This window comes from Pristis pectinata, chromosome 6 (assembly GCF_009764475.1).
Source record: "Pristis pectinata isolate sPriPec2 chromosome 6, sPriPec2.1.pri, whole genome shotgun sequence".
Classification (NCBI taxonomy): Eukaryota; Metazoa; Chordata; class Chondrichthyes; order Rhinopristiformes; family Pristidae; genus Pristis; species Pristis pectinata.
Genome location: NC_067410.1, coordinates 104,924,581 through 104,946,141, shown reverse-complemented (window position 1 = coordinate 104,946,141; position 21,561 = coordinate 104,924,581). Strand labels below are relative to the sequence as shown.

At 42.3% G+C, this 21,561-nt stretch overlaps 1 protein-coding gene across 1 annotated transcript in view; it reads right to left on the bottom strand.

The window, feature by feature from the left end:
- Window positions 1-21,561, bottom strand: part of LOC127571939 (mediator of RNA polymerase II transcription subunit 12-like protein) — a 499,625-nt gene that overhangs the window by 145,817 nt on the left and 332,247 nt on the right. Inside the window, exons 17-19 of the mRNA XM_052018705.1 lie at window positions 8,914-9,058; window positions 7,608-7,726; window positions 4,741-4,884 (exon numbers count right to left, since the gene is read on the bottom strand). Of these exons, the coding sequence (XP_051874665.1) occupies window positions 4,741-4,884; window positions 7,608-7,726; window positions 8,914-9,058 (408 nt within the window). The remainder of the gene's footprint in view (window positions 1-4,740; window positions 4,885-7,607; window positions 7,727-8,913; window positions 9,059-21,561) is intronic.

Below are 21,561 nucleotides of genomic sequence, written 5' to 3'. Positions count from 1 at the left end.
CGTGATTTGGCACAGGCCATGTGAAAGTGGGTCGACAACAGTTTTCAAAAGGGAACTTGATACAGAATAACTGGGCAAAGTCAAGGGAGTGGGCGAAATCAGATAGTTAGCAGGACTCAGGGGTTGTGTCAAGGCTGAACAGAGCTGTTCACAAAACAGTCACCAAACATGCATTTGGTTTCCATGATCCACAGGGACCATCTTAAGAGCGGTGAATCCAGAATATTAAATTGAATGGAGTATGCTGTTTCACCATCAAGGTATCTCTGGAGCCTGAGGGGTTATGAAGGAAGAGAAGAGTCTCCTTTGTGGCATAAGAATATATGAATTTGGAGCAGGAGACAACCCTCTGGCCTTTTTGAACTTGCTCTGGCATTCACTAGTATGCTTATACGGTCTGCTAGGAGCAGGCATGAACCCAATGGGATATTTTTACTCCTGTACTCAAATCCTGTCACAATAAAGACCAACATACCATTTGCCCTCCAAGTTGCCCGATGTATCTGCATATCTGCTTTCAGTGACTTCTTGACAAGGACAACTAGGTCCCTTTGAACGTTAATTCTCATCATTTCCCATTTTGTGCCCAAAAATGGATGACATATTTTTCCCATATTAGATTTCATTTGCTATTTTCTCACCCATTTATTCAAGCTTGTCTAAATCTCTTTGAAATCTTCTGTGCATCCTCCTTGGTAAGCATAATCCCACTATAATAGCCAGGAATGGAAATATGCCATTTGGTCTTCTCGGTCAGTTTGTTGATACGGATAGTTAATAGCTGGGGCCCAAGCACCTAGCCTGTGATACAGCATGCCAACCTCAACAACTCCTTCACCACCCTATCTAGCTGTGTTGTCAGGTGGTAAGAAGTTATGAATGACTGAGTTATGAAGAGAATTATTCCTTTGGAGTCCTGCTGCGGAGCAGAGAAGACAAGGTGTTGGGTAGGAGCAATGTGTTGGAGGTGGGGGAAATGGTAAAAAAAAATCTGTTGAATATGAAGGGCTGGTGGGTTGGAAATCAAGGGCACATTGTTGTAGTTCTGGGAGAGAGTGGGAAGGCATGAGAGGAGAAATGTGGGGAAGGGACCTCCGACCACGGTGGAACTGAATCCTCCGTTTCATTCCATGAGCACTGCTGAATACTTCCAATGTTCTCTGGGATCACTGCCTGGATGTCGAATATCCACAGTGCTTTGCCTTTGCAGGTATTGTTTCAGGAGATGTCACAGAAACTTGGCAAACAATTAGTGCACAGCAAGATCCCACAAAGAGCAACATGGAAATGACCAGATAATGCTTTAGTGATACTGTTTCCATACTTCCTTACAAAAGAGAAGGGAAACATTCAGCCCATCAAGTCTATGCCAGCTCACAGAGCAATCCCAGGCCCACACTAACTTCCCCTGTAACTGTTCTCCCTACCTGCCCATCAACTTTCCCTGCCCCAGGTTCTAGCACGGGAGACAAATTATAATAGCCAACTAACCTGGGCTCCCTTTCATTCCCCCCTCCCCCACCCACCCACCTTCGCCCATCACCTGCACTCACCTGTCACCTGCCAATCTCCTCCTCCCCTGACCACCTTATTCTGGCTTCTGCCCTCTTCCTTTCCAGTCCTGATGAAGGGTCTCGACCTTAAACGTCGACTGTTTATTTCCCTCCATGGACACTGCCTGACCCGCTGAGTTCCTCCGGCACTTGTCTGTGTTGAACCTGAACTTCCACACGTCTCTGCCATGTGGCAGGAAACACAAGCACCTGGGGGAGACCCACATGATCACAGGGAGAACGTCAAACTCCACACAGACAGCAACCAGGGGGTCAGGATCGAACCCAGATCCCTAGAGCTGAGAGGCAGCAGCTTTCACTAGCTGCACTACTGTTTGGAGACACGTCTTGTTCACGACTCCCTTGCTATTTTTGAAACAACACTTTCGGATTTTTTACATCCACCCAAGAGTTCAGGCAGGGCTTCATTTCAACAGCCCACCTGAAAGGCGACACAAAGTCATAGAGTTATACAGCATGGAAACAGGCCCTTCAGCCCAGCTCATGCATGCCGACCAAGGTGCCTAGTCCCAATTGCCTGCATTTAGCCCATATCCCTCCAAACCTTTCCTATCCATGTAACTCAACTTTATTTCCACTGTGATAGCAAGCAGAGGATAGGAAATAATTGCGGATGCTGGAAATATGAATTAAAAGCAGGAAAAGCTAGATATACTCAGTACATGGACAATCTCAGGCATGGCACAGTAACTCTGCATTCTGTTACCAGCTTGTTCGGTTATTCAAGTTGTGCATGTCAAAATGACTCTACTTTCAAATGAAACCACCATCAGCTGAATTCACAGAGAACGGCTACAAATCCCAGGTCTTTGCACCGAGGAACATGAGTGGAAAATTGGAAGCAACGGAGCAAGCAATTGACTGATAACAAACGAGAGGCCTCAGATCGGTTTGTTTACAACTGTTTGTAGTCTGGGAGCTGGTGACTTCACTAACCACTGGAGTCAGTGACAGTGAATAGCAGCTGGGCTCAGTGGGTAGCATTGTCATCTTCAAGTCAGAACATTGTAGCTTCAAATCCCACTCCAAAACGTACACCACACTCTGAAGGAATGCTGAACACGAGAAGAGTGCTAAACTGTCTACTCCCTTGAGTGGAAACAAAGATCTACAGGGCTGTCACAGAGTCATACAGCACAGAACCAGACCCTTTGGCCCACCACATACATGATGACATCAAGAGCCTGGCTAAACTAATTCCATTTCCCAGCACTTGGCCTGTAGCCTTCTATGCTACAGAGGGTCCAGAGGATGTTTACAAGAATGATCCCAGGAATGAAAGGGTTAACGTATGAGGAGTGTTTGATGGCTCTGGGCCTGTACTCGCTGGAATTTAGAAGGATGAGGGGGAATCTCATTGAAACCTACCGAATATTGAAAGGCCTGGATAGAGTGGACATGGAGAGGATGTTTCCAGTAGTGGGAGAGTCTAAGGACGTCCCTTTAGAACAGAGATGAGGAGGAATTTCTTTAGCCAGAGGATGGTGAATCTGTGGAATTCATTGCCTCAGATGGCTGTGAAGGCCAAGTCATTGGGTATACTTAAAGAGGAGGTTGATAGGTTCTTGATTAGTAAGGGTGTCAAAGGTTACATAGAACACTACAGCACAGTACAGGCCCTTCGGCCCACAATGTTGTGCTGACATTTTATCCTACTCTAAGATCGATCTAACCCTTCCCTCCCACATAGCTCCCCATTTCTCTATCATTCACGTGTCCATCCAAGAGTCTCTTAAATGTCCCTATGGGGAATTACAGGGAGAAGGCAGAAGAATGGGGTTGAGAGGGAAAAATAAATCAGCCATGAATAAATGGTGAAGCAGACTCAAAGGGCTGAATGGCCTCATTCTGCTCCTATGTCTTATGCTTTGGCTTTTCAAGTGATGGCCTTGATACTTCCTAAATGCAGTGAGAATACCTGCCTCCACCTCCTACTCAATTTAAAATGAATACACCTCGTCATCCTTACAAGAGTGAAAAACAGCATCTCCAGCACTGGTCAATTTAAATCCTTCAGAATCCTCCCGCTTATTTAACAGCGACCTCTCCTTCTACAATTGGGTGTGCTGGAACCTTTGTAAGCAGGTCATTCAAATGCTGCATGAAAGTTTAATGCAGACCTGAATCGAACATAGACTGCAAAAGCGGCAGTGAGCTGAAGCACTTCAAATGTATCACCCACCAGAGATGTCCTGAAGTCAGCTGCCTCCAGATTTCAGCAGAATCCTCATTATTAAAATCATTCTCTTACTCATCTACTTTGAGAAATGTTATTCCTAAAGCGAGAGATTTTCACTATAAAGCAACAGCTTAATTTTAAAATTCTCACCACTGTTTTTAAACCATTCCAAGATCTCAACCATTCCTTCCCCTTTGTGACCTCCTCTCACTTTATAATCCTCCACAATATGAACACTCCTTCATTTCTGACCTCTCAAGTATTCCTGAATGTAATTGTTTTGCCACTGACAGTGCTACAGATTCCAACCACTCTCTGGTACGAAGTGAAGGACAATATTTATTCCCTCAGTCAACGTTATTGAAAAGCAAAGTATCTGGTCATTATCACATAACAGTTTGTGGAGTTTGGTGTTTGAATTAGTTGCTTGTGCAATAATCGTAGGTGGTTTTTCTCTGGATTGAGGAAGAACTGCTTCCACTCCAGTTCTGAGAGTGGAAGATGCCTGTGCGGTAATTCCGTTAACATGGGGTGGCCATTACACACCAGCTACCACACAGTCTTAGCAGAGTGATGTCTTGGCCCAGTGGCAAGGAGATCCAAAGACAACTGGAGACTAGGCTCTGCTGCTGCGGTATTCAAAAAACAAAACACAGTTGTTGGAAATCTGAAATAAAACAGAAGATTCTGGAAATATTCAGCAGGTCAGGCTGCTTCTACGGAGAGAGAAACAGAGTTAACGTTTCAGGTCAAAGACCTTTTGTCAAAATGTAGATTACCTGTTCCATTCTCTGCATTGCAACAGTGAACAGATTTAATAGAAGTACTTCACTTGAAGTGCTCTGGTACCACGTAAAATGAATGACATGAAATGAATGCAAGTCTTTATATATTTTTTTGTCAGAGTGAAATCACTTTTTCCTTAATCCTTGGATTATTCACTGAACACTCCTGAATGCATTGCGTGCCTTGTAACTGCAAGCTTACCTGGATAGCAAAGTCTATAAGACCGTTGATGTTAAGGGCACACTCCATCATATCAAAAATAAGCTGGATGTGATGGGCCAAAGGCAGATGGTATGAAGTTCCTGAGGCAAAGCTTGTGATTTGTTCCAGGACGTTACTGGAAATCTGGAAGAAAATTTAAAATGAATACATGGTGGTATCCTTGCAAGAGTTCAAAACCGCATTTTCAGCAATGGTTGATCTAACTCCTATAGAATCCTCCTGCTTGATTAACAGAGACCTCTGGCTTGTACGATTGTGTGTACTGGGACCTTTGTAAGTAGGTCATTCAAATTCTGCATGAAAGTTTAATGCGAAGCTGAACTGAACATAGATAACAATGGTGGCAGTGAGCCGAAGCACTTCGTAGGCATCAGCAAGCAAAGGTTGTCCTGAAATCTCCTTTTAGTAGCCAGATTTCAACAAAATGCTCATTATTAAAATCTTTCTCTGACTCATCTACTTTGAGAAATTTTACTCCTAAAGGAAGAGTTTTTTTTATTATAAAGCAACAGCTTAATTTTAAAATTCTCCCCATTGCGTTTAAACTATTCTAAGACCTCACCCCTTCCTTCCTCTGTGATTTCCTCTCACTTTAAAAATTCTCCAGAATACCAACACTCTTTCATTTCTGACCTCAAGTATTCCTGAATTTAATTGTTCTACCACTGCCAGTCATGGCTTCGCAAGCCAAGGTTCTATTCTCTGGAATTCCTTCCCTAAATCTCTCTATGTCTCCATCTTTTCTCTTTTAAAACACTGCCTAAAACTTACTTCTTTAGCAAAGCTTCTGGCCACCTGGTCTGATGTCTCCCATGTGGCTCAGTCTCAAACTTTGAGAAGCATCAAGTGACCTTTGGGTATGCTCTAAGATGTTATGTATATGGTAGTGGTTGTTACTTAAATAAATCATCCCAACCCATCTCCCAGTGGTACCACCATATTCTTGGACTTTTAATTCTACCTCTCTCAGTTATTTCATTATTGTCACTTTAACATTTCTTTTTGCACTACTTCAGATTGCACTACTATCTTTGCACCATTCTGCTGCTTTGCACACATCGTTGTATTTACTGTTGTATTTATAATACCATGCATACTGTTTACTCTGTGAGCTTCACACGAGCAAGGAATTTCATTGCGCTCTGGTGTGTATGACAATAAACTAATCTGAATCTGATCCAAAACATTTAATGTGAGCAGATTGTAAAACCCTGCTTTGTAGTAAGTCCTCCTGCATCTCCACAAGAACTGGAATTATTAAAAATTTATCATGACTCAAAGGAGGTGGGCTTAACTCTAACTTTTTATAGCAACAGTGGGGAAGCTGTAATGCAGGATTTGGAGGACAATCCTTCACACTGCACACCTGTGTTGCTTCAAGAAGCATGATTACCCCTCTCAGCAAATGCGATAACCAGCATGAATAAAGGAGATGAAATTGTGTGCAAAAGATCCCTCTAAATGAGTTTTCCTGATATCAGTTAAAGGACATGAATTGCACCAAGAAATTGCAGAGAGTTGTGAACACAGCCCAGTCCATCACGCAAAGCAACCTCCCCTCCATTGACACTGTCTACACTTCCCACTGCCTCAGAAAGCAGCCAAGGACTCCTCCAACCCAGGACGTTCTCACTACTCCCCTCTCTCGTCAGGCAGAAGATACAAAAGCTTGAGAACTCATATTACCAGGCTTAAGGGCAGCTTCTATCCCGCTGTTATCAGACTCTTGAACAGACCTTATATGTGCTAAAAGATGAGCTCTTGATCTCCCAATTTACCTTGTTGTGGCCCTTGCACTTTACTTGTCTATCTGCAATGCACTTCTCTGTAACTCTAAAACTATATTCTGTTTACCTTTTCACTGCCTCGATGTACTGATCTGCCTGGATGGCACGCAAACATTGCTTTTCACGGTGTCTCGCAACATGTGACAGCAATAAGCGAGTACCAATGGGGGCTCGCAAGGAGCAGCAAGTTTTATTTCTAACAGAAGATGTGACTGGATTTCAGTGTTGAGCTGTACTGTGAGGTGTACAACAAATGCCCCAAGTATTCCTTCCCTCCATCAGTGGCCTGCAGTGTACCAGTCACCAAATGGAACACAGTTACTTGCCTAGGCTACTCCCAACAACACCTCACAAACTCAACACCTCACAAACTCACCACCTCTAACACCAGGAAGGATGAGGGCAGCAGGTACAGGTGGCCAAGACTGAGGGAGAGGGGCAGGTATAGGGGGTGGGGGAGGGGGTAAGTGGTGATGGGGGGGGGGGGCAGAGTGGTTAAGGGGCCACCTGTGTAAACAGAATCACTGAAAGCTTCCTGTTAGTAGTAAGTGGTTATGGCTAACCTCCTGGTATTAGTAGTAAACTTCCTGATGATAATAGTAAAACTTCCTTATGTTCATTGGAGCATAGGAGACTGAGGAGCGATCGGATAGAGGTGTATAAAATCATGACGGGCGTAGATTGGGTGAATATGCACAATCTTTTTCCCTAGGGAAATGGAATCAAAACTGGAGAACACAGGTTTAAGGTGAGAGGGGAAAGATTTAAAAGGGACCTGAGGGGCAACTTCTTCCCAGAGAATATGGAACAAGCTGCCAGAGGAAGTGGTTGAGGCAGCTACAATAATAACATTTAAGACACGTGGATAGGTACATGGATAGGAAAGGTTTAGGTGGGTATGGACCAAACGCAAGTAAATGGGACTAGCTTAGATGGGTATCTTGGTCAGCATGGACCAGTTGGGCTGAAGGGCCCGTTTTTCATGTTGTATTACTCCATAACTCTAAACCTCGACATTAATACTGTCTAACAATGGCAGAAAAATAAGCAGCTCCGCACCTGAGACGTCACCTGATGCTGGTCAAAATAGGATAGTTGTTGAAGCTTAGCAAAAATAGTCTCTAGGGTTAGTGGGGTTTCCTGTTTAATCCTCTTTGATTTCTGTCCTTCATCACCAGCTGCACAAACAGAAGACAACGAAACATTAATTAAAAATATAAGCAGAAAATTTTGGAAACACTCGTTAGGTCAGGCTGCATCTGTGGAAAGAGAAACAGAGTTAATGTTTCCACTTCAAGATCCTTCAGTTGAACTCAGAATACAAGAAAGCAAGCTTGCTTTGAGTTGCAGAGAGGATGGAGGAGGGATTGTTACGACAAGGGAAGATCTCTAAAAGGGAGAGGCTAGAGTTGCTGAGGTTATCTAGTTGTTTATGGAACCAGCTGGTTGATAGAATAATGAGGGATGTTAGAAAAGGAGAAAACAAACAAAGGTATATTTCAAATCTGTTAAAAATGTAGGTCAGATCTGCTACTTAACCCAAAACACAAAGGAGAATGCTGGAGACACAAGAGACTGCAGATGCTGGAATCTGGAGCAACAAACTATCTGCTGGAGGAACTCAGTGGGTTGAGCAGCATCTGTGGGAGGAAAGGAATTGTCGACGTTTCAGGTCAAGACCCTGCATCAAGAGAGAACTGTTGAAAACGTCCAGCAAATCAGGCAGCACCTGTGGAGCGTAAAATGAGTTATTATAGATGGATCACGTACACTGATATTCCCTCAATGCCTTTCTCCACTGACCAGGGGAAGCGAGTTACCCAAAACTGTTGAATTCCATACTGAGTCCCGAAGTCTGCTGGGTGTCCAGAGGGAAGACAAGGAGGCATTCCTCAAATTTACATTGGGTCTTATTGAAACAGGTGGCCACAGATAGATGGGGTGGTCAGGGTCACACAGTGGACTGAATGGAATCCCTCCACTGAGGGGGCACTGACACTGGATTTGGTCTCTCCAACGTTGAGGAGATCACATTGTGAGCACTGAATACCATTCACTTTGATTCTCCATCCACACTTACCTGTTGCCTGCTGTACTATTCCAACCATACCCAATGTAAGCTGAGGAACTGCACTTTATCTTCCATCTGGGCACATTGCAATGTTGAATTCAACGACCTGAAATATGAATCTTCCACAGATGCTGCCTGACCTGCTAAGTGTTTCTAGCAATCTTGATTTCATATCTGCAGCATCAGCATTTTTGTGTGGTTTTCACACATTAACAAACTGCGATTTTTTTTCTAGTGGATAAAAATAGATGCTGACTTTAATAGAGGGGAAAGCTGCTGCTGTCTATGACTCACCGGTTTCCGCTGTACTTTTCTTGTTCAGGATTTTCAGGATATCTTTGGTAATCTTCTTCAGCTGGTGTCGGGCTTCATCTCTCTGCTTCCCAACACCGTAAAGAAGAATCATTCGCTGATTACACTCGTGACTTGAGGTTTCATCCTATGATTGGAGATGAAATCACGTTAACTAAATCCAGAGAATATTGATCTCATGTTGGAACTTAATTTCAATTTCTTAGCATTAAAACATGAAATTCCTCCTTGTGTAATTTTAACACACTCTAGAACCTGCCCACTTTAAACAGATTAAGTAGCGGACTGCAGAAGAAATGATAACTTAACAGTGAAAGGTGACAACACTTTCTGTCAGAATGACAGAGAAAACAAACCAGGTGGATTTTACTTGACAGTGAAGAGGATTTGAGTTCAAACCTCAACCTGGCCGTAGTATTGAAGACATGACTCCAGTATAGTTACAACACTGACAGCTATCAAGCAATGTGGAAAATTGACAGAGATGCTCTGTTCACAAAATGCAGGGGAAATCCAATCAAGCTAATTCCCATTCAACCAATCGACTCTCGATCATCAAAGTAATATATGCTGTCATACCACTCACAACGATGGTTATGGTGGTGAGTCCCAAGGCACTCTGCAGGAGCTCTTCAATGCAGTGCCCTAGGCTCAAGTATCTTCTGCCATTCCATCAGTGAACTTCCTTCCATCACAAAGTCAGAAGTAGGATGTTCACTGTGGATTGCTCAATTCCACCTGCAACTCCTCAGAAAATGAAGCAGCCCGTATCAGAATGTAGCAAGATCTAGACGAAGTTCAGGCATGAGCTGATAAAGGTAGGTCATATTCACACTGAATAAGATAATGATCATCTCCAACGAGAGAGTCTAACCACCTAGCTTTGACGTTCAATGGCATTTGCATCATTGAGACCTCCTACATCAACATTCTAGGGATCACCACTGACCAGAACTCAACTGGAGCAGCCACACAAGTACTGAGGCTATGAGAACAGGTCAGAGGCTGAGAGGAGCGACTCACCTCCTGATCACCAAAGCCTTTCCCCCATTTACAAGGTACAAATCTGGAGCATAATAGAATGCTCTCCATACCATCCAGCACAAAGCAGCCTGCTTAACTGATGTCCTGTCCACCACCCTAGTCATTCACTACCTGCACACCTTGACCGCAGTGAATGCCAACTACAAAATGCACTGTAGTTACTCACCAACACTCCTCCAACAGCACCCCTCAACCTTACGGTCTCCACCACAAAGAAGGGCAAGGGCTGCAAGTCCACTACCTGCATGTTCTCCACCAAGTCACACATCACACTGACTTGGAAAAATATTGCCAGTCCTTAATCGCTGTTGGGTCAAAGACCTGGAAATCCCAACACAACAGCACTGTGGGCATACCTTCACCAGAAGGACTACAGCAGTCTAAGAATGTGGCTCATCATCTCCTCTAGAGCAGCTAGGAATGCCTTGCCAGAAATGTTCACATCCCAAAGCGTGAATTAATTAGAGTCATAGAGTTATATTAATAAAAAAAATTCATACCCATAGAGACTCCAGTTAGCAAGGGAGTAGTATGGAAAGAGTTAACAGTGCAGGAATGAGCAACTTGTATTAAACTTCCAACATAATAGAACATGTATAGTATTCCACTTCCAAATCCAGCTTCATAAAAGGAAAGGAACCGAATTTTGGAAAGAGAGTGCAGTGCACATGCTCTATTGTACTGTGTTTAATACCCACCACTGAAATCTTTGATTATCTTCTCCCACAGAGATAAATCACAACATTAGACAGGGGCAAATATTTGGAATGCTATTGGGAAAACAGCTGATGACTGAATTATGAGGGGGCTCGGATGGGCAGGTGGTCTTTTCCTGTAAACTTCCATGATCCCACGAGAAGAAAAATTGGAGAGAATTTTCAGAAAATATTTACTTTTCCTTTTAAAATGGAAGTGAGAATTCTGCCCATGATATTCTAAACATAAAATCAATTGATTTTTCATTAAAATTTATTATTGTGGGCACTGTTGGCAAAATCAAAATTAATAACCCATTTTTAGTCTTTCTATTAAAGAACCACGTTCTCACCTGACACAGAGGGGAGAAACCACATGAACATCTGCAGCAAATGTACAAATGCACCGGTGTTGAACAGTTAGGAAACCACCATAAGGATAATTTGAAGCAAAGTAATCTTCCTCAGGTGACGCTCCTTTTAAGTACTAACTTGCCTGAATGTTCTGAGGCAGGTGCTAACACCCAGATGGTGTCCAGTTCAATACGATACCCCAGTTCCAGACACCCTGCAAAGCCACACATAGATGAAGTCTGCAGTGTTTCTGCTTTTCATTCCAGAAAGACAGATCACCACAGGAGGGAATTTCAACACCCAACAAAATTTCACATCACCTTTTGAAATTAGACAGACTCAGAACTTGGCAAGGGACGTGGGATAGGAAGGGAAGAGAAATATTTTCCTCTGGGTTGGCCCTTGTATAAAACTAATCATAGTGAGATTCAGCAAGGAAACAGGACCTTTGGGCCAGCAAGCCCGGTCCAACCATCAGGCACCCATTTACACTAATTCAACATTAATTCTATTCTTTTTATTTTCCCCACATTCTCATCGACTCCCCCAGATTCTACCACTCACCTACACACTAAATTGTTTTATTATTATTGGAACTGGAATTGGTTTACTATTGTCACACACAGCGAGGAACAGTCAAAAACTTGTCTTGCATACTGTTCAATTCATTACACAGTGCACTGAAGTAGTACAAGGTAAAACAATAACAGAATGCAGAATAAAGTGTTACAGTTACAGAGCAATAAAGTGCAAGTGCCATGACGAGGTAGATTGTGAGGTCAAGAGTCCATCTTATCATACCAGGGAACTGTTCAATAGTCTTATAACAGTGGGATAGAAGCTGTCCTTGAGCCTGGTGGTACGTGCTTTCAGGCTTTTGTACCTTCTGCTCGATGGGAGAAGAGAGAATGTCCAGGGTGGGTGGGGTCTTTGATCATGCTGGCTGCTTTACCGAGGCAGCGAGAAGTATAGACAGAGTCCATGGAGGGGAGGTTGGGTTCCATGATGTGCTAAGTGTGTACCAAGGTACAGTGAAAAATTTTTGCAAACAAAACTTTTGTTTTACATGCCATCCATACAGATCTTTCCATTACAATACTGCATTTAGGCAGTACAAGGGAAAACAATAACAGAATGCAGAATAAAGTGTTACAGTTACAGATTAAGTGCAGTGCAGGCAGAAGGTGCAAGGGCCATGACGAGGTAGATTGTGAGGTTAAGAGTCCATCTTCTCATACTAAGGGATCATTCACTAGTGTTATAACAGCAGGATAGAAGCTGTCCTTGAGCCTGGTGGTATGTGCTTTCAGGCTTTTGTACCTTCTGCCCGACGGGACGGGGGAGAAGAAAGAAGGACTGGGGTTGGACGGGTCTTTGATTATGCTGGCTGCTCTTTTGAGGCAGCGAGAAGTGTAGACAGAGTCCATGGAGGGAGGCTGGTTTTTGTGATGTGCTGGGCTGTGTCCCCAACTCTCTGCAGTTTCTTGTGGTCCCGGGCAGAGCAGTTGCCATACCAAGCCATGATGCATCCAGATAGGATGCTTTCTATGGTGCATCGATAACAATTGGTGAAGGTCAAAGGAGACATGCTGAATTTCTTTAGCTTCCTGAGGAAGTGTAGGCACTGGTGAGCTTTCTTGGCCATGGCGTCTATGTGGTTGGACCAGGACAGGCTATTGGTGATGTTCATTCCAAGCAACTTGAAGCTCTGAACCCTCTCGACCTCAGCACCACTGATATAAACAGGAGCATGTTCACCGCCCCCGTTCCTGAAGTCAATGACCAGCTCTTTTGTTTTGCTGACATTGAGGTAAAGGTTGTTGCCATGACACCAAGTCAGTCGGGTCTCTGTCTCTTTTCTGTACTCCGACTCATCATCATTTGAGATTCTGCCCACTACCTGCAAATTTGTAGGTGGAGTTAAAGCAGAATCTGGCCAGCATTCGTGAGCATATAGGGCGTAGAGTAGGGGGCTGAGGACACAGACTTGTGGGGCACCAGTGTTGAGGATAATCGCAGTGGAGCACTAGGAGCAAGTCACTGTCTTTGGGATGTTGGGGGAAACCAGAGCACCAGAAGTAAACCCACATGTAAACTCCACACAGGCAGGACAAAGATGGGAATTGAACCTGAGTCTCTTGCATTCTGAGGCAGCAGCTTTACTAGTTGCACCACAGTGCCACTCTGTTGGAACATAGAAGCAAGCCACTTATTGCATCAGGGTTCTCCTGGGAATTTATCTCCACATGAGCCCAATCTCACCCTATCAATACAACCTATTCCTTTCACTGTCATGTGCCTCTAGCTTCAGCAACAACAACTTGCATTTATATAATAACTTCAATGTAAGAGAGACACTTTCAAACATAATCTAACTCCAAGTCACACAGGGAGATAACAGAGCAGATGATAAAACCCTGGCCAAAGGGAAGGTGCTTAATAATGGAAGATAGAGAAGTGAAGAGATTTAGGGAGGGAATTCCAGAGCTTAGGACCTTGGCAGATGATTAAATAGCTACCAGTGTGGGAATGGTCAAGAGCCCAGAAAGGTCGTACAGATACCTCAGAGGTCTGATGTGGTTGGTGGAGAAGTGGTGAGGTGCAAGACCAAAGGAAGATCTGAAAAATGAAATTGAGAGATCTGAAAATGAGGGTGATTACTTTAAAATCATGGCATTTTTTTAAATGCAGGAACCTATGTTGGTTGATGAGTGAAAGTGACCTGGTGCTACTAAAGTTCCTCAGTACTATCAACAGAACAGGTTAACAAGTCTGACCATCACCGAAGAAATTCCTACTGAACTCCTCATTAAATTTATTCGTGACCATACTTCATTTACGTCCTTTCATTTTTAACATTCCAAAAGGAGAAACATCTTCTCTTCACCCAACCGTCAAGCTGCACCTCAACAATAAAGACCTCCAGAATCAGTATCAGGTTTGTTATCACTGACTTACATGTCATGAAATTTATTGTTTTGTGGCAGCAGTACAGATACCATTTGGTTAACCCAACACTGTTCTAGCCATGTGGAAATCTCCAGCATTTCATAGCATTTTTGAGCAGGTCATCTTTTTACTCACATGCATACAATCAATGTGCACTTCAACATTTTTGTAAAGATCAATTACAATGCTTTTTATTTTAATTAAACTGATGCAAGAGCTTTAATTTTTTCGGTTACTGAATATTAGTAGATGTTACTTCACTAATCGCACATGAAGTGCAGCTCCCTCCATATAAGAGTTTAGGTAGGCTTTATCTATTGAAAAAAGACAACGTGGCTACTCAGCAGTTTCAACTCAGAGGACTGACATATACTTTTAACTGAAATGGAAGACAGAAAGTGCTTTCTTACTCAACTTCCTCACTAACAGAAAGTAATGTAGAGTACAAACAAGGTAAATTTGGTAACAGCCATTCTGCTTTCATGGTGAACTAATGTCTGAACTACTAGAAGATGACTAAAATACAGCAAGCTATAAAATCTTTTGCCTTTCCAATGTGTTAAGTTCCAGTTTCTTTGCCTTGATGAAAGAAACAGTATTTATGATCCCAATAAATCCAATCAAGAGGGACAGAATATCTATTTCAAAACTATTGTTATAAACAAATCATGATGTAACTCATTGATGGTAATACCAACAATGTACATTTTAATAGTCAACTTATGTATAATATAAATATCATCAGTTTTATATAAAGCAAAGTAAAGGTTTTAAGTCTCAACCAACTAAGATACAGCACAGCAGGCAGGAGCTTCGAGCAACTATCTACATCATGGTGACACAAGAGACTGAAGATGCTGGAATGTGGAGCAACAAACAAACTGCTGGAGGAATTCAGCAGGTCGAGCAGCATCTGTGGGAGGGACAAGGATTGTCAATGTTTTGGGTTGAAACCCTGCCCAATGCTGGACCCACTGAGTTCCTCCAGAAGATTGTTTGTATCTCCATTATTGAAATTGTCTGAAACATATGAATCCAGCTGTTCCTTAAATTATGCAGGCAATTTGCAATTCTTATTCTTATTTTCAATTTCCCTCCCCTGCAATGGCCTTGCAAGTCCCATCTCTCTCAAAATATCTGTGCTTTTTCTATTCTGGCCTCTTGATCCTCCAGATTTAATCTCTCCACTATTGGTACCTGTGTCTTCAAATGCCCAGACCCTAAGCTCTCGAGTTTCTCCTAAACCTCTCTATGTTGTCTCTCATCGCTCACTGTCCCACCCCCTTTTTCTCGCTCGCTCTTTTAGTCTTGCTCCCTTTTAGTCTTTCTTTCCCCTTCCACCCCAAACAGCCCAACCATTAAGACAAAACCTAGCACTTGGACACAGACATTTTAACTCAAACAATCAAGAATTAAGTTGTTTGGCACCATTGTTTCATAAGACTCATGTGAAGCACCTTAGCCTGTTTTGCTTAGTCAAAGATACTATAATAAATACAAGTGTTGTGGTTGTCATACAGAAATCACTAAATTGTCACAATCTATACATTTTCATGACCCTGTTAGATTTTATGAGCAGATTGTGTCAACCATCCTCTCTGTTCCTTCCCTGTACTCCTCCAATTAATACTTTTTAAGCACATACACATTCTCTGCTAAGGCACCGATTCTAAATTATATCAATGCACTGCATGAAAAAAATCTAGAGACACCAGACACTGCATCTGTGGGAGGCAAAGAAATGGCTGACACTTCAGAGCCCTGATGCAGGGTCCTGACCCGAAACATCAACCATTTCTTTGCCTCTACAGGTGCTGCTCGACTGCTGAGTTCCTCCCGCAGTCTGTTTGTTGTTCATGAGAAAACCACACTTCCCTCATGTTCAAAAAAAAAGTTTGAAAAAACTTCAAACCATAACTGCAGCATTTTACTAAAAATAAAGCATATGCAAAAATTCATAGTGACTATTTCTGACATTAATGATCCAGAGGCAAATCCTATACTGGCAACTGGGGAATTCAAATAAGCAGGAATGGAATAAAAAGGTTAGCAAAGTAACCATGAAACTATGAGATTACAGTAAAACCCTCATGGTTCACTAATGTCCTGCTGTACTGACCTAGTGATGTACATCTCTGGCCACTTCAGCACCGTAACAATGTGGTTAATTCTTAAATGCATGTGTGAATGAATAAAATAAAAGCATAGAGGAATTAACCAAGTAACCACTGATATTCCCACCCAAGAGTGGGATTTCAGTGATAAAACAGCAAGTAGTTAAAACTGACAACCTACTTTAATGAAACTGAAATTTAACTACAAATCAAACAAAAACTTTTATAAAGGTCTTAATTAGATAGTGTGCCTCAGAAAGATGCGTATCAAGTGCAAGAAAGTAGGAAGAGAAAAGCATTTCCTGCAGCATTTTTCACCTCTCTTTTAAGACCTATCAAAGCACTTTACAGCCAAGGAAATTTCTTAAGTGTATCAGCCTTTGCATTGAAGAGACTGCAGCAATCAATTTGTGGACGGTAAGCTTTGAGAAACAGCAATGTTATTTGGGCCTGATAATTTGTTTCAATGATTGAGGGATATATATTGCCCAAAATGATGGCAATAATTCCAATGGTGTTCTTCAAAATGGGATCTTCTGTGTCAGGCTGAGACAGATGGGCAGTTGGTTTAACATTGCATCTGAAGAAAGGCACCTCCAACAATGCACTTCCCCTTTGAGAACAGGGAGTGAATAAACCAAATGATTAATGGAGTGAACATCAGACCAACTACGTTACACCAGGACCGAGAATCCAACAATAATGCTAATCACCACACTGTTTTTGAAAGGCTTAGTTTAACTTGATCCAACTTTAAAACTGCAATGTAGCTGGTAATTAACTCTCAATCAAAAGTATGTCACTGACCGGTGGTTAGACATTGTATAGGACCTGAATATGCTGTCAAAATTTGATTGTGGTCAGCATTCTAAATCTGTCAAGCGTCTAGTAACCCGTGAGAAAGAAGAGGTTTCCATTAATTGTGAACCACCACAAGTTGCTGATGAACTGCCGGGTTCTGCTGAAGGATGAATCACCTCCCTGTGACTTTCATGGTTGCTGCATCTGTGCATTATCTACCCATTAAATTCACTGCAGTGAAAAAGTGAAGCTGCCATTTAACAGCTTTGCTAATACAAAGTTATTGTTCTTGCAAGAAAGAGAACAGTTTAAACCAAAGTAAGCTGGTGTTGGGTTAAAATTTGCACTTTGTCTTCTTATTTATTTACTCTTCAGGATGTGGTCATTGCTGGCAAAGCCAGTGTTTTTAGTGCATCCCAAATTGCCATTGTGTCACAAACCAGCAACAAAAGAAACACACTGAGCATGATTCAGTGTTAAAAACTATTTTATTAATCACTACTATTGATAATACGTAAAATAAAAGTAAAAATGTTAGTATGTTAGAATTCAAGAATGTTAAACCTCGAACGTTAACCCCAAAACTAAACTCTTCGTGTGTGTGTGTGACAAAGTCCAAAACTCCCAGTTCCTGAATGGTTCTTAAAGTTCAGTTCCGCAAGCCATAAGGTGAAACATGAGCAAGGGCTTCTTCAACAACCACCATTGTCTGAAGATAAGATGTAGATGTAGAAAAACATAGAGAGAGTACATACGAAATCCAAATGTTCCACGATGGAACCCAAACGACACTTCAGTGTTTACTCGGTAGTGACTTCCTCACCCCGAAAAGCATCCGAACCGTGGTCGTCCACATACAAATACCTGTTTCCTTCTACAGGTCAGCAACAAAGTGAACTCCACCGGATTACTTCCAACTTTTATACATGGATTTCAGTGGTAAACACAGTTATTGTTTCTCATCCATCGATAGAGAAAACAAGCAGGCTGGTGTCTCTCTCCCTTCTCTCTCTCTCTTCTTCTTCTTCAACAACGTCATTACGTCCTTTATCTTCTATTGACGTAAGCACGCCCCACACACACATACACACACACTCTCTATCTTAAAGGGACTTTCACTGAGTCCGTAACAATTGCAAAGATGCCGGTGAATCACCTTCAAATGAGTGCTGTTAGACCACCACTGATCAACCAGGTGGGGCAGATCTGGAGTTACAAGTATGCAGTCTTACCTCAGCAACGGAACACTACTGACACCTCTTGCACTACCACTTTTGCGCACTAATGTCTTGTTTCGCACAGTCTTTCCTTTCTTCACTGTCTAGTATAATTTATGTACAACTTATGTTCTGTGAGCTGTTGTCTGAATCTACATGGCCGTGATGGTGCTGTAAGCAAGTTTCTCATTGTACCTGTCCTCACCGTACTTGTGCACATCACAATAAACTCGACTTGACTTGATAGATGTTGTCCCCAGATGGGATTTTGGTCCTATTCCGAAAGATTGGTTGTTGTTTTATCAAATTCCAGATTGTTAACTGATTTTAAATTGCACATCTGCTGTGGTGGAACTTGAACTCAGTCCTCTGGATTACTAGTTAAGTAATTTAACCACAGTGCTACCACCATACCAATTCCCTCTTAATTCCTCTATTCTTTCCCTTCACTACTTTGTCTTTGTTATATGATTCAATGATTAGGAAAGCTGTCAAAATATCCCATCCAACTCTGACACACCTCTGCTGTCTTGCCCATCAACCCAGGGTGGGCTCCACCATTGTTAGAATAGCGGTTAGCATGACACTATTACAGCGCCAGCGACCCAGGTTCAATTCCGGCCGCTGCCTGTAAGGAGTTTGTATGTTCTCCCCGTGTCTGCATGGGTTTCCTCCAGGTGGTCCGGTCTCCTCCCACATTCCAAAGACGTACAAGGTTAGGAAGTTGTGGGCATGTTATGTTGGCGCCGGAAGCGTGGCGACACTTGCGGGCTGCCCCCAGAACACTCTACGCAAAAAGATGTATTTCACTGTGTGTTTCTATGTACCTGTGACTAATAAGGATACCTTATCTTAAATGATGCATCTTAATTGTCGCCTTCAGTACATTTCCATATATCCACGCAAAAAGGACAACATTCCAGTTTTTATAAAAAGGGTAAACATACAAACCAGTTAGTTTCTTGGGCTATCGGCCAGCAATTAAACATTTTTTGGACCATGGTAAATATTCTACATAACATCCTCAAGGCCTTTTGGAGGCATACGATCTAGTGATATTGGATCTCAGTATAAGTGACCTCACATTAACAAGGCCAGCCATTACAACTGCTTCTGGTAATAAAGCTAATTAAACGAGATTTAAAGAAAACATTAATCTTGATAATGAACTTGCTTCATATGATTACAAATGAATTGGAATTGGTTTATTATTGTCACATGTACCGAGGTAAAGTGAAAAGCTTTTGTTTGTGTGCCATCCAGATAGATTATTCCATGCACAAGTACAAAAAGCTAAAACAGAATGCCAAGTATAGTGTTACGGTTACAGAGAAAGTACAGTTCAGGCAGCAAGGTCGCTAAGTTACAAAATATTCTCTACGATCCCAGCCAATGAACAAGCACTTCGGAAGAAACAGAGAAAAATATTTTTGGTCCAAAAGCAAAAAAGTATGCAGATGTTAGAAATTTGGAATAATTCTGGAAATACTCAGTAGGTGAGCTGGCATTTGTGGAGAGAGGAACAGAGTTAACATTTCATTGTTTAATTCAGATTTTATTTATATTGTTACCCAGACTGGATCCCAAAAGAATATTCACTTAAATTATTTATGTTTATTATTTTTTATACATTTCTCAAGGGATATGGACATCACATTTTTTCCCCAACTCTCACTGGCCTTGAACTGAGCTGTAAGCCAGAATGGATAAAGAAAACAGCTTTCTTTCCCCAAAGGACTTCAGTTAACCAGATGGATCTTTCTTAGAATCTTGTAATTTCATGGATCACCATCACAACATAATTGAATATAAATTCCCCATATGGCAGAATAAAACTCCAAGTCACGACTCTGATCTCTTAGCTCTGATACATAGATCTCTGGTCCTCTACGTTATCATGCTTCACCTTTTAAACAGCAGCATAGTGGAACAGCTTGTAGAGCAGGCGCCTCACAGCATCAGAGATCTGGGTTCAATCCTGATCTTCCTGATGGAAGGCAGGCATGGTAATGTAGTGGTTAGTGTAACGCTATTGCAGTGCCAGCGACCCGGGCTCAATTCCCACCACTGTCTGTAAGGAGTTTGTATGTTCTCCCCGTGTCTGTGTGGGTTTCCTCCGGGTGCTCTGGTTTCCTCCCACATTCCAAAGATGTACAGGTTAGGAGTTGTAGACAGGCTACATTGGTGCCGGAAGTGTGGCGACACTTGCGGGCTGCCCCCAGAACACTCTACACAAAAGATGCATTTCACTGTGTGTTTCAACACACGTGACTAATGAAGATATCTTTGTCACTGTCTGTGTGGAGTTTGCACAATTTCCTTGCGAACACGTGTGTTTCTTCTGTGTGCTCCAGTTTCCTCCCACATCCCAAATATGTGCAGGTTGGCAGAGTCATAGAGTCATACAGCACAGAAACAGGCCCTTTGGCCCAACAGGTCAGTGCCGACCAAGTTTCCCATCTATGCCCGCATTTGGCCCATATCCTTCTAAATCTTTCCTATCCATGCACCTATCCAAATGCCTCTTAAATGTTGTTAATGTACCAGCCTCAACCACTTCCTCTGGCAGCTCATTCCATGTATGGATGAAAAGGTTGCCCCTCAGGTTCCTATTAAATCTCTCCCCTCTCACCCTAAATCTCTGTCCCCTAGTTCTTGATTCCCCAACCCCGGGAAAAAGACTGTGCACATTTACCCTGTCTATGCCCCCTCATGATCTTATATACCTTTATAAGATCATCCCTCATTCTCCTGTGCTCCAATGAATAATGTCCCAACCTACTCAACCTCTCTCCATAACTCAGTCCCTCAAATCCTGGCAACATTTTTGTAAATCTCCTCTGCACTCTTTCCACCTTAATGGGTATCTTTCCTATATCAGGATGACCAAAACTGTACACAGTATTTCAAATGCAGCCTCACCAATGTCTTGTACAACTGCACCATTTTAACCTACCATGCAACATGGTAAGTTAATTGGCCATTGTAAATTATCCCTAGTGTCTAAGTGAGTAGTGGAACCTGGAGGGAGTTGATGAGAATATGGGGCAGGAATAAAAAATGGAATTAATGGGATGCCAATTAATGAACGTACCCATCGAGCACATTTATAAACATTCAGGTTGTGAGAAAATGAGTTGTATTCCTGAAAAGACACTCAACTCTTCACAGCACCAAATGGGAGAAGTGGTCACCTTGTTCGTGTGACCAACTGGATTATCGTGGCAGGAAGCAAGAGACCATGTGGGCAATCATTCAACATAGGCCACAACAGAAGAAAGCCTCAAGCTTATTTTTGGATGTGATTTAGCAATATAATAACAGGATATTGGCGTTATGGTCACTCATTTCTGAAACCCTGGTAAAGACTGGGATCAGTGAGAATTATAAATGCAGCAGCCTTTTACTTCAAAACATGTTTCAGGTTAACTTACAGTGAACGTGATTCATCTATAC